General features: G+C 25.7%; 1 protein-coding gene and 1 long non-coding RNA gene across 3 annotated transcripts in view; one reads left to right on the top strand and one right to left on the bottom strand.

The window, feature by feature from the left end:
• The first annotated feature begins 1,255 nt into the window (after positions 1-1,255).
• LOC123275421 (zinc finger protein 236-like) overlaps positions 1,256-13,754 on the top strand; it is a 49,020-nt gene continuing 36,521 nt past the window's right edge. For both annotated transcript variants that reach the window (XM_044743535.1, XM_044743536.1), the window contains exons 1-6: positions 1,256-1,432; positions 1,557-1,691; positions 1,883-1,983; positions 3,289-3,573; positions 3,634-3,771; positions 3,859-4,023. In XM_044743535.1, coding sequence (XP_044599470.1) covers positions 1,583-1,691; positions 1,883-1,983; positions 3,289-3,573; positions 3,634-3,771; positions 3,859-4,023 — 798 coding nt within the window. In that variant the 5' untranslated portion in view covers positions 1,256-1,432; positions 1,557-1,582. The remainder of the gene's footprint in view (positions 1,433-1,556; positions 1,692-1,882; positions 1,984-3,288; positions 3,574-3,633; positions 3,772-3,858; positions 4,024-13,754) is intronic.
• On the bottom strand, positions 12,178-13,692 carry LOC123275424. Its single transcript, XR_006511681.1, has 3 exons — positions 13,540-13,692; positions 13,043-13,117; positions 12,178-12,680 (listed from the first exon to the last, which is right to left on the bottom strand). It is a non-coding gene; the product is annotated as an uncharacterized LOC123275424 (long non-coding RNA).

The following is a 13,754-nucleotide window of genomic DNA, read 5'->3' as shown; positions in this document are numbered from 1 at the left end:
AAAATTGAAATCGTCGGCTAACTTTTTTATTATTAATTAATGAAAATTAAGTTAGCTGACATTTAAAAATTTTTAGAATTTTTTTTTATTAAAAAAAAAAATTTCACTTGTAAAAAACTTTAAAAATTGTAAGTGCAATTTTTAAAAAATATTTTTTTGTTCTATTATAATTATTAAAAAAAATAAAATCGTCGGCTAACTTTGGTAATATTAATTAATTTATTTAATTTATTTTAAAACAGTTAATTAGTTTATTATTGTTGAAATTTAAGTACGTCTAAATAAAATTTTTAATTTTAGTTTTATGACACTGAAGTATAGCACTTAAAATTTTTTTAATTTTTTACATATCAAATTTTTTCTTTTAATTTTATGATATTAAAGTTAGCCGTCACTTGACCATTTTTTAAATTTTTTTATCAAACAAATTTGTTTCAAAAAATTATTTTTTATAAAAATTGCATTTTTAATTTTTTTAAATTTCTACAAGTCAATTTTCTTTTATAATTTTTTTTCCATAATTTATTTGTTACAAAAATTCTTAAAATTATTCAATATCTCCTAAATTAATTTTTATTTAACTTTTTTCAATTAAAAATTTTCAGACTTCGGCTAATTTAATTTTCATCACTAAAGTTAAATGACTACAATTTTTTTTAGAATTTTTTAGTCATAAAATTATTATGAAATAAATTTACGATATTAAAGTTAGCAGTCACTTGAAAATTTTTTAATTTTTTTTAACAAAAAAAATTTGTAAAAAAAGTTTATTTAAAAAAATTGCATTTTTAATTTTTTAAAATTTCTAATTGTCAATTTTTTTATTCTAATTTTTTTTGCTATAATTTATTTGTTACAAAAATTTTTAAAACTATTAAATATCAGCTAAATTAATTTTCATAATAAATTTAATAAAAAAATTCCACGTGTGAAAATTAAAAGAATTTTTTATTGTAATTAATTTGTTATAAAAATTAAAAAAATTAACAGCTGTCAGATAACTTCATTATAATTTTGTTTTTTTATTACAAGAATTAATTTAAATTTAAATAAGCCGCCAAATTTTTAAATTTTTCACGACAGAGGTCGCTAGTGTTAAATTCTCATGAGATCTTCTGGTAAATATTTTTAGGATTTTTTTATTAATGTAACGTCATTTTTACAACTAAAATGTTGTTAAAAAATGACGTTTGTCATTCTAATAAAATAAAAATATAATAGAATAAATTAATAATTAGTCTATATTTTTTAAAATAAACACACTTAATGTTTCCCGTGTGAATAGTGATTAAAATAATGTTATTTAAATTGATTATAGTCCGAAAGGTTATCTTTCGTTTAATAATAAAAAGATAATGTCAATATTCAATCTCGACAATTGAAAAAAAGTAACTAATAAAACAAATGAGTAATTAATTTTTTTTTACTCACTGTAAGTATATATTTATATACAACTATACTATTAAGAATGACTTATTCGTGTAAACTTTTATGATACAATTGTATTTATTATTTTATGAGCAATTAAATTATTTATTTTATTTTTCTTCCTCTAGCTTAGATTATTTAAAAAGCTGGAAAAATGTTAACTGAACAAACTACAGACACAATGTCTGTGTCAATAGACTCAGTACCACTTGGTTCTTATGGTTTTCTTATTTTTGATGACGGCCGTACTGTATTAGTGACAGGTAAATTTTTTTATTTATTATTATTACTCATAATTTTTTTTATTTAATTATTATTGATAATTTTATTAATTTTCTGTGAAGAAAAGTTTCAATAATTAAAAATCTGATGTTTATTTTTTTTGACAGAAATTTTTTCAATTATTGACATAATTTTGATAACTTGTAATTATTTATATAATAATTATTTACAGAACACAATGATGAGTCATCGGAGTGGTTATCGGCACCTGTGACATTGATTCAGTCGAATGATGCTCAATCCAAGTCATCGAGCAATTTATCAGCTAATTCGGTAATTAAAAATTTAATGATATTAAAATTGACGGACACTTGACAAATTTTTTATTCTTATTTAAAAATAATCTAGATCTAAAAAAGTGCATTTATATTTTTTTAGAGCTCTTAATGGTGGATTTTTTTAAATAAATTTTCTTTGCTATAATTTATTAGTAAAAAATTAAAATTTTGCTTTGTTAAATAATAACTTTTGTTAAATTGCACTGTACTTTTTTAAATATTGACATTTTTTAAGATATAAGCTCATCCCGATGTTACATTCATCAAGAGCTTTCATTTGAGTACCCACATGCATTTTTGATATATTTTTCATATATACATATATATATATAAATATATAAAATATATGAAAAATTGATGTGGGTACTCAAATGAAAGGTTTCGTTTAGTGTAATATCGGGTTGAGCTTATATCTTTAAAAATGTCAGTTATTCTCAAGATACAAGGTCGTTTCTTAATTACGTGAAATTGGGCTGTACTTTCTTAACTATTGACATTTTTAAAGATATAAGCTCATCCCGATGTTACACTCATTGAGAGCTTTCATTTGAGTACCCACATCAATTTTCCATATATTTATATAAATAAATATATAAAATATATGAATAATTGATGTGGGTACTCAAATGAAAGGTCTCGATGAGTGTAACATCATGATGACTTTGTATCTTTAAAAATGTCAATAATCCACAAGATATAAGGTCATTTCTTAATTAATGACGTTTTTAAAGATATAAGCTCATCCCGATGTTACACTCATCAAGAGCTTTCATTTGAGTACCCACATGCATTTTGATATATTTTTCATATATTCATATATATAACATATATAAATATATGAAAAATTGATGTGGGTACTCAAATGAAAGGTCTCGATGAGTGTTATATCGGGATGAGCTTATATCTTTAAAAATGTCAGTAGTTCACAAGATACAAAGTAATTTCTTAACTATTGAAGTTTTTAAAGATATAAGCTCATCCCGATGTTATACTCATCAAGAGCTTTCATTTAAGTACCCACATGCATTTTTTATATATTTTTCATATATACATATATATAATATATATATAAATATATAAAAAATTGATGTGAGTACTCAAATAAAAGGTCTCGATGAGTGTAATATCGGGATGAGTTTATATCTTTAAAAATGTCAATATTTCACAAGATACAAGGTAATTTCTTAATTATGTATCTAGAGATATTTTCGAATGCAGCCTAAATACTTACACTGTATTTTAAAATTTAATGAATGTAGTTGTACTGAAAAATAATAATAATATTATGTATTTTTTTCAGTCAATAGTCCAGTTGAGTTTAGGAAATTTAATCCACGCAAACAATTCCCAGCAAACATTAATTCAAAACCAGACAAACGTTCCGATTCATGTTGACTTGAATGAAGGAACAGACGCTGAATTCATTCCAAAGCAGCCTGATAAGGCTAAAGTAATAGAGTCTACTGGTAGTTTTTTTAATAACAATGGATTTAGTGAGAATTCTAAAAGATTTATACCCATTTTAAATAAAAGTGTTAGTAGGCCACGTGTAGGAAGACCTCGTAAGGATGCTGTTTCGACAGAAGTAAGAAAGAAGCTTAATAATTTATTTTTTAAAAATATTTATGTTATTATTTTATTACAGTCACCTAAAATAAGTATAAAGTGTGAAATTTGCGGCGAAGAATTCACAAAACAAACACTTTATCGGAAACATATGGACCATCATGCCGAAGAAAAGCCTCATCGGTGTCCAAAATGTCCAGCTTCTTTTAACATACCTGTAAGTTTTTTGTATAAACACGACAATTAGTAACTTCAATGAATGTGATAATATGTGATTTGTTAATTCTGTTAATTATTTTTCTAGACAAATTTCACGCTTCACATGGCGACACATAATTTGGGGGAGCCAAAGTGTCCCGAGTGTGGCCGAAAATTTGCAAGAATGGCCAGTCTCAAGTCTCATTTGGCGTTACACGAGAAGGAAGAACACCTTTTTTGTAAAGAATGCGAGGACGTATTTCCAACAAAAGTAAGTAATTATTTATTTTAATAAATAAAAAATAACCAAGATAGCTTCCTAGAATTGAATGAATATTAAAATAATTATCGGTAATATTTAAATTTATTAATTTATTTATCTTAAATCAAAATGCTCCATCTCTAGATACATAATTAAAAAATGACCTTTTATCTTGTAAAATATTGACATTTTTAAAGAAATAAGCTCATTCTGATGTTACACTCATCGAGACCTTTCATTTGAGTACCCACATCAATTTTTCATATATTTATATATATTATATATATGTATGTATATGTATATATGAAAAATATATAAAAAATGCATGTGGGTGCTCAAATGAAAGCTCTTGATGAGTGTAACATCGGGATGAGCTCAAATCTTTGAAAACTTCAATATTTAAGAAAGTACAGTGCAATTTAACATAATTTTGTCTTCAGGATAGTCATGTCTTAAAACGACCTTGTATCTTGTGAACTATTGAAATTTTTTAAGATATAAGCTTACCCCGACATTACGCTCATCGAGACCTTTCATTTGAGTACCCACATCAATTTTTCATATATTTTACATATTTATATATATATATATATATATATATATATATATATATATATATATATGAATATATGAAAAATATATCAAAATGCATGTGGGTACTCAAATGAAAGCTCTTGATGAGTGTAACATCGGGATGAGCTTATATCTTTAAACACGTCAATAGTTAAGAAAGTACAGTGCAATTTCACATATTTAAGAAATGACCTTGTATTTTGTGTAGTATTGATATTTTTTAAGATATAAGCTCATCCCGATGTTACACTCATCGAGACCTTTCATTTGAGTACCCACATCAGTTTTTCATATATTTATATATATATATATATATATATATATATATATATATATATATATATATATATATATATATATATATATATATCAAAATGCATATGGGTACTCAAATGAAAGCTCTTGATCAGTGTAACATCGGGATTAGCTTATATCTTAAAAAACTTCAATATTTAAGAAATTACAGTCCAAAAGTCATTATTTAACAAAAGTCATTATTTAATAAACCAAAATTTCAATTTTTTATATTTTTACAATACTGCAAGGTGGCTAGTATTTAGGATATATTGTTAAGATAAATAAAACTTAGCAGCTGGATTTTAAAGATTGATAAATAGCCTCGTAGACAGTTTAGTTGTAATAAAATCATCGTGAAACCTACAACAGAAAGAGATGTAATGTCTGAAGATCTGTTAAAATAAATGTAGATGGTCTGAGTCTGCTAAGAGTTTAAACATTCCATTCTTGCGACTATACTTTAAGTGGAAACTCTTCCGGTTCTCTCAGCGCATTTTATCATGACAAGTGTCCCTCAAAAAGACCTTACTCTAAACTAACATAAGATAAACACTGAAAATTTTTAAATTTTCAAATTATTTTTCTCAGCATTTTAAATAGACCGTGGGTTGATTCCTTGACCCTGCATATCATCTCTCTTATCTGTATTTAAATGCGGTAGTAACATTCAATCGATATAAATTTCCTATCAGCATATATGAACCCTAGTTTAATTAAAAAAAAAAAAAATAATTTACTAGATAAATATTTATAATACTATCCACATAAACAATCAATGATATTGTCCTTCGATAAATCAAGGATAAATAGATGTGCGAGAGTAACTTAGACGATTAAAAGTGGGCTATAGAACAACTACTGTAAGTAGGCGTAAAACAGTCAGCAGTACTTGCATAAATGTATTGTATTGCGTAACTAAATCGTATGATCTCACTGATCTCATAAGAGAATGCTGTGACAAGTGTGTTATTAAATATACCCGACAAATTAACCAATTATTTAAATTACCGCATTAATATTACTTTTATTTCGCAGCTCATTGTTTATTTTATCGATTCTTTTATTTGCGAAATAACAACTTTCATTAATTTTATTTTTAGAAAAAAAAAATTAATTTTATTAATAAATAAATTAATTAATTTTGAAAAATTAATTTTATTTTTAGAAAAAAAAATTAATTTAATTAATTTATTTCAAAAAATTAATTTTATTTTCAGAAAAAAAAATTAACTTGATTAATTAATTAATTTTAAAAAATTAATTTTATTTTTAGAAAAAAAAATTAATTTAATTAATTAATTAATTTTATTTTTAGAAAAAAAAAATTAATTTAATTAATTAATTAATTTTATTTTTAGAAAAAAAAATTAATTAATTAATTAATTTAAAAAAATTAATTTTATTTTTAGAAAAAAAAAAAAGATTTAAAATCCAGATTTATATTTTTTACTCTAAAAGACAAATGTTTAGATTTATTACACCCGAAAAATTAAAGAGGAGTGTTTAAAACACATGTGCGTTCTATCCTCGGCCTCCAGGAATCAAGTCGTTAAACTTTATACCACGCTGGTACAGCTACAACCTACAGAGCTGATGAATTTTCAGAGAATCTAGAGAACTGTTATGCTACACCACTAAAAAAATATTTTAAATAAAAGCAAGAAGTTAAGGGAAAAAGAAGAAAATAAATATCATTTATAAATATAACTGCCTTTAGTTATATTTATCCGTTTAATCCAACAAATCTCAAGATTTTTTAAAACAATCATTAACATCTCCTCTTTATTTCTATAACTCTGTACTGGAGTGACATCATCAGCGGTAGGATGATCATAAAACACCGTGAGTGGCTAGGCTGCTCAGCTGCTGCTTCAACACTTATGACACTAAATTATTAAAACTATATTCTATTATTTTCTTTTTAATCGAATTTTTTAATTAACGTCCAATTATTTTCGTTGTGGTTTAAAGTTTGAAGAAAAGAAGAAGGTTGAAAAAATTTTGAATACTAAAGAAGAAGTGGTAAATATTTACAAGTTGGGTCAACCATTTTAATTTTCATTTTTTTTAACGAAATTTCTATTTGATTTTGTTGATATATTTTTTTTAAATACATAAAAAAATTAACAATTAAAAAAAAAAATTGCATATCACAATTTTAAGAAATTTTCAAAAAAATTTATAAGTTTTTTCGAAAATTGTAATATTCAACTTTACTTTTTTAAATTGTTTGTTTTTTATGTACTTTTTAAAAAAATATATATCAAAAAAATATAAAATAGAAATTTTATCCAAAAATATGAGAGCCAAAATTTTTTTCTAATTTTTGAAGGCAAAAAAGCTATCAAAATCTTTATTTTTTTCTTCCTCGACATTTTTTATCATAAATGCGCCGTAAAAACAAGCAGAATAAAAAAAAATTTGAAAGTATTAATTTTTTACCTAGTTATGACCTTAAAATGGGGTCAACCATTGTAATTTTCATTTTTTTGAACTAAATTTTTATTTAATTTTATAGATATATTTTTTTTTTGAAAAATACTTAAAAAATTAACAATTAAAAAAAAAAAGTTTATTATCAAATTTTTTAGAAAATTGTGTTCTACTTTTTTTTTTTTTTAAATTGTTCGTTTTTTTATATACTTTTTAAAAACAAAATATATCAAAAAAAGATAAAATAGAAATTTTATCCAAAAACATGAGAGCCAAAATTTTTTCCAACTTTTGAAAGCAAAAAAGTTATTAAAATCTTTATTTTTTTTTTCCACGCCATTTTTTATCATAAATCCACCATAAAAACAAGCAGAATAAAAAAAAGTAAAAAATGTTAATTTTTCACCTAGATATGGCCAAAAATAGGGTGAACCCCACTTGTAATAAATAATTACCGCTTCCTTATGTAATAAATGTATTTACTATGTAATGAAATTTGCCATTTGGAATTAATAAACGAAATTAAAAATTCTAAAAGTTTGAAGAATAAAAGCGCGATTGCAAAGAAAGCCCGCGGGAAATTGAAGAAATTTTGAATAATAAAGAAGAAATAGGAAGAATTTTATAAAAAATCGAATGAGGTAGCTTGTTATGAATAAATTAATTGTTGGGCAATTTGTAATTAAAGATAGTTGAGTAAATCGGTAACGATGACGCTGGCTCTTTATATTAGCAGCAATGTATGTCAACTAGTAAACTCTGTTGGTGTTATGTGTGTAGTATTGGCGCGTGGGTAGTCGGTGCGATTATTTTCTTAGGAGAATTACACACACCCTCGCCACTGTTATGTTGCCCGCATCAGCATCAGCATCACTGTAACTACTATACGGCCGGACTCCAGTCAGCATGCCGCTAAATAATCTGTAACCGTCCCCTCATCTGGCCGGCCCGTCTTCGAACATATTTGAGCATTCTATGTGTATACTTAAGCACATTTGGGTAGTCGGTGTTCGGTGTTCGGTGTGGTACTTCTGGTGTAACACGAGTGCGGTCAGACTTTACTCAAGTCTAAGTAGAGAAACTGCCAACAAGATGTATATCCTTATTATATTATTGCATTGTATATCATAGCGGAGTTTGAGAAGCTAACCGACCGTGAAGAAGAAAACGAACAGATAACAAATAAAGCTAAAAGTTTAGAAAAAGAGGAAGAGGAACAAGAAGAAGCACAGCTAGCTACCAAAGAAGTATTTTACGGGAGCCCTTGTAGTGAAAAATAAGACCGCGTGATGCACACACGTGCTTTCTACCCCTGACAGTTCATTCACATGTTTCTAATAGTTTTTTTTTATTAAGCTATTTATTATGAAGTGGATATTTTATTATTTATATTTATATTTAGTGTACAGTGATATCAGGAATTATTTTTAAATTGTGCTGTGCTTTAAATAATATTAAATAATTTACCGGAAGTTTTGCTGTGATGGTTTGTAATTTTTAAAAAAAGGCAAAGGCTCATTTGATCTCCGTTAAATAAATTTCTGCTGTAGGTTATCAAACTTTAACCTTTCATTAATTATTTTGTCAACAAAATTCAAATCGGATTATTTTTAGTTACCATGGATTTTTAAGCTAGTTAAAATAAAAATTAAATCGAGTAATAAAATTTCCAGCAGGAAATAAAATTTCTATTTCTAGAGTATGACCTTCTAGTAATAGTAAGACATCGAGGATGTTTTTTTAGTTATTATACATGGAAAGAACAAGATGACACTGGATATCATCCCAGATTATACTGAGTGAAAAAAAATTTCAGATAGTAGCTAGTATAATCCAAATTACAATGAGTATAATCCAGATTACAATGAGTATAATCCAGATTACAATGAGTATAATCCAGATTACAATGATTATAATCCAGATATCACGCAGTATAATCTGGATTATACTAGATACTATCTGAAATTTTTTTTCATCACCGACATCACTGAGTATAATTTGGGATGATATCCAGTGTCACCTTGTTCTTTACGTGTATTACTTAAATATTTTTTTTAGAATACTTAAATATTTTTTTTTTAGAGTACTTAAATATTTTTTTTAACATACTGCCGGTTAGTTATGCGTGGAATTAAAAACTACGATAAAGAGTCTCATCACTTATCGGAGTAGCCAGTGCAAACGTCCGCTCTTTATGTCTTATCATTTTTTCCTCCATACTAATGAAATACTACGAAGAATATCACATTTCCATGGGATGTAATCATCTTGACAAAAGCTTTGAGAGTTAACGAGTCCATCGAACTTCAATGCGTATATGTTACTTCCTTTCACATTTAATTCAACTACATACTGACAATCAATAGTCATTCACTATACGATAGTATATCAATTAAATATTATAATTATTTCATTATATATGCATTTTTTATTTTAACTTTCATTGTCATTGAAAAATTTATCTATGCTCTTGAAGAAGAAATATTTTTTTAAATAAAGAAAATTATTTTAATAAATATAAATAATTACTTTTTTTTTTAATTTTAAACAAATTTATTTCTTTAGCTAAGAAATAAAATTATTTAAAATTTCCAACAAATAAATTTCTTATCACAAAATAGCTGATTTTTTTTAAAATAAATTTTTTCTTACTGTAATAAGTGGCGAGAAATTACACGACACAGTCCGGAAGGTAATCAATCTAAAGAGCGTTTAATGGTTTTATTTTTCAATGTAAAAGAAAGAAGAAAGAGTCCGGAACACAAGTCTGAGTACAATCGGGTATAAATAAATAATAGTTAGTACTTGCACTCTGGAAATGCCATTAAAAAGGTCTTGCAGCTTTGCTTTGCATCTAATACCGCGTACTGAACGATAAGGGAACATTTTATTAGGCATTACGCCGGCTTACATGTTACATATTACATCAAGAAGCTATTTAGTCGTGGGTGCACAAGCAATCAGTCACGTTCTTGGCTATTTTCTACTACGGGCTGGATCGGTACAATAGAGAATAGAGAAGTTGCAAAAATTATGCAGGCCTAACTAAAATAACAAGCGGGAGTAAATTTTTTTGCGAGCCTCGGCTCCGTGAAAGGAGATAAATAAAAAAAGGCTAAATAAAATCTATTATTTATACGTATTGAAACTGAAGGGAGTGATGTACGACGCGAGAGGGAAAGGAAGAATCTCAACCGCTCTAAATTGTCATCCGGCGACACAAAGCTCTTCTTCATCGGCATACGCGCCAGTTTTAGGTCGCCCTCAGGTTCTGCCTAAGAAAGTTATAAAAACATGTAATAAAAATAAAAAAGAATCATGGATAATAAAAAACCGAGAGGTTTAAAAAGCAAGGATGTAACATTTATAACTTTAGAAGGATCTCCGTTGGTCCTGGGTCCTGGGTAGAAGTACCCAGCACCCAAATCCTCCTCATGCGTTACGTCAGCGAATTTCTGGGCACCGACGTCGCGATGGACCCAAACCAGTTTTCGCTTTTGACCCCATATGATCACGTGGTTGTAAATGACCACCGAGGTAAAGATGCATCTTGCGATTATCTTTTTGAATATAATTACAATCAATAAATTTTAATAATTATTCATTATTTCTTACACTGAGAGAAAAATTATTGTTCAGGCTAAGATTTCTTTGCTTAAAAATTTTATGATATTAATTATTAATTTTTTGATAAAAAAATAGAAATATCCGTCTTAATTGTGATTAATTAATTAATTGAGTAAAAATTTTTATTTCTTCTTAAAAAAATTAATCAAGTGTAAAAAAAATTTTTTTTTTTTTTAATTTATGTTAATTAAATATTTTTTGCAATGCTAAAAAAATTGGGTAATTATTTACAAGTGGGGACTAACATTTTAATTTCATTTTTTTGAACGAAATTTTTTTTTATAAATTTTTCTTTGAAAAATACATAAAAAAATGAACAATTTAAAAAAAAAGCTGATTATCACAATTTTAACAAATTTACAAATTTTTTAGAAAATTATGATATTTACCTTTTTTTTAAATTGTTCGTTTTTTATATACTTTTCAAAAAAATATATTTCAAAAATATCAAAAAAAGATAAAATATAAATTTTATCAAAAAACATGAGCGCCAAAATTTTTTTTAACTTTTGAAGGCAAAAAATCTATCGAAATCTTTATTTTTTTTTTTCATGACATTTTTTATCATAAATGCGCTGTAAAAACAAGCAGAATAAAAAAATGTTAATTTTTTATCTAAATATGGCCAAAAACAGGGTTGACCCCACTTGTAAATAATTACCAAATTTTTTAGACAGTTTTTTAGAAAATTTTTTTTTCTTCAAGAAAATTATAGTGAGAAAAAATTTTTAGCTAAGAAATAAATAAAATTCCAAAAAATTCATTTCTTCTCATAAAAATGCCCATATTTTTTAGAATAAATCTTTTCTCTCAATATATAAGATTAAATTTTTTTTAAGCGAGTTTTATTATCAATAACTATATTACTAAAAATTAATTCCTAAAAAAAAAAAACAATTTTTTTTCCTTACTAGAGTTAAAACTTTTTAATGAATGAAATAGTTTCATTCAACTTAACCAAAAGCAATAAAATAAATATTCTTTATCTCCCAATTATGAATGGCTGTTTTATGATGATGACGAAGCTCGTATTTGGTAGCCCGATTTTAACCCGCGAAAGTTAATGAAAGTAAGAACCGCGTGTTGAAAAAAAATTTCACTTAGAGCATATTAATTTTTAAAATGAATAATTGCGAAGTTGAGAGTTGAGGTGAGCCTTTTAAAGGCATCAGCGGTCCCGTGATACGCGAATATTGCCATAAAGTTGACGTAATGCTGCGTAATGTATGGAGGAGGAGGAGGAGGAGGAAGATGTACCGAGTAAGAGAGAAGAATATATAATAATCGTATGGCTGGTGCAAGCGACGATGATCAGAGACCGCCGGTTGATTCCGCCACGCTCAGATTCCTCCTCGTGCCATGCCGCTTTATGAGGTTTAATGGCATCTTTAAACTTCCCAGAAATTCGCGAGTAAATTATTTCATTTAAAAATAAGTGCATACTAATTTTTTTTATCTTTTTCTTCACGTTGTTGTCTTTATAGAAAAAATTTTATACAATTACACACATTATATTCTTTAAGTTAGAATTATCATATCTTAAATTATCGAGCTGGAAGATATTAATAAAAAAAAAAAAAGAGGTTCCTTCAATTTTTGAGGACCGGGTTGGGCGACTCAGAATAAAAGAGACCTATCATCCAATCTGTGTTAGCTCCGTTATTATCGTACAAAATAAAAGACTTTTGTTGAACTTTCATATCGATAACCGGGCTATCATTTTTTTTTATTTTTTTCTGAAAAAAAAGATTAAAAAAAATTTTTTTTTAAGTAAAAAATTTAAAATTTCTCAAAATTGAAGATAAAAAAAAATTTTTATGGTAATAAAATAAATTGCAGGAATATTATTTATAAATTAATTTTGAAAAAAAAAAAAATTTTTTTTTAATTAAAAAATTAAAAATTTCTCAAAATTGGAAAAAATTAAAAAAAAAAAAATAAATTGAAAGAATATTATTGATAAATAAATTTTGAAAAAAAAAAAAAAATTTTTTTTTAGTAAAAAATTTAAAATTTCTCAAAATTGGAAAAAAAACTTTTTTTTTAATAAAATAAAATTGCAGTAATATTATTGATAAATAAAATCGTTGAACTTTACCGATAGGAATTGCACGTGTGTACTCGCAAAGCTCAGTCGAGTTTATAGTTATATTAATAACTACTGCTATTAACCCTGAAACAGAATAACAGAGATGTAAAATAGGAACTGACGTAAATTCCATAGTTCAATTTATATTAACTGTTGTTATTTATTCTATTTAATTATACAAATTATTTTTTGACATACTGTCACCAATTGTTATCACTTATCGGTTAATATTTAAAATTAACCCACTTATCGCTAAACTAAATTATCAAAACTGTATTATAATATTTCGTAATATTTTAAAATAACAAATCTACTTTTTATTTATTGCAATTATCGTTAAAAAAGTAAACTAACTAAACAGAAAGTGTGCAAAATAATAATAACAATAATAATGATGATTATCGGTCTGGTTTTAAGATAACTGTCTCTGTAATTTTATTTTGCGCTCTTTATTTATTTTCATTTCTTCTTTATTATTGTAATTATTTTTTATCATATGTACTTACAATTAATTATTTTTAGACAGTTGGGTGTTAATTTTTAATACCAGAATATTATATTATACATTATAATTTATAATATACGTGAACTTTAATGAGACTGTAGAGTAACATCCAAGAATAAAGATTTACACTAGACGTTAATTTTTCGTTCAATGATATATTACACCGCGCAATGAGTCTGCTTGACACTTGACACGACAATTGGTCTGTGCTAATAA

Source organism: Cotesia glomerata, linkage group LG1 (genome assembly GCF_020080835.1).
Source record: "Cotesia glomerata isolate CgM1 linkage group LG1, MPM_Cglom_v2.3, whole genome shotgun sequence".
In the NCBI taxonomy this organism is placed as follows: Eukaryota; Metazoa; Arthropoda; class Insecta; order Hymenoptera; family Braconidae; genus Cotesia; species Cotesia glomerata.
The sequence above is the reverse complement of the archived record's forward strand: the minus strand, read 5'-3'. Positions and strand labels throughout refer to the sequence as shown.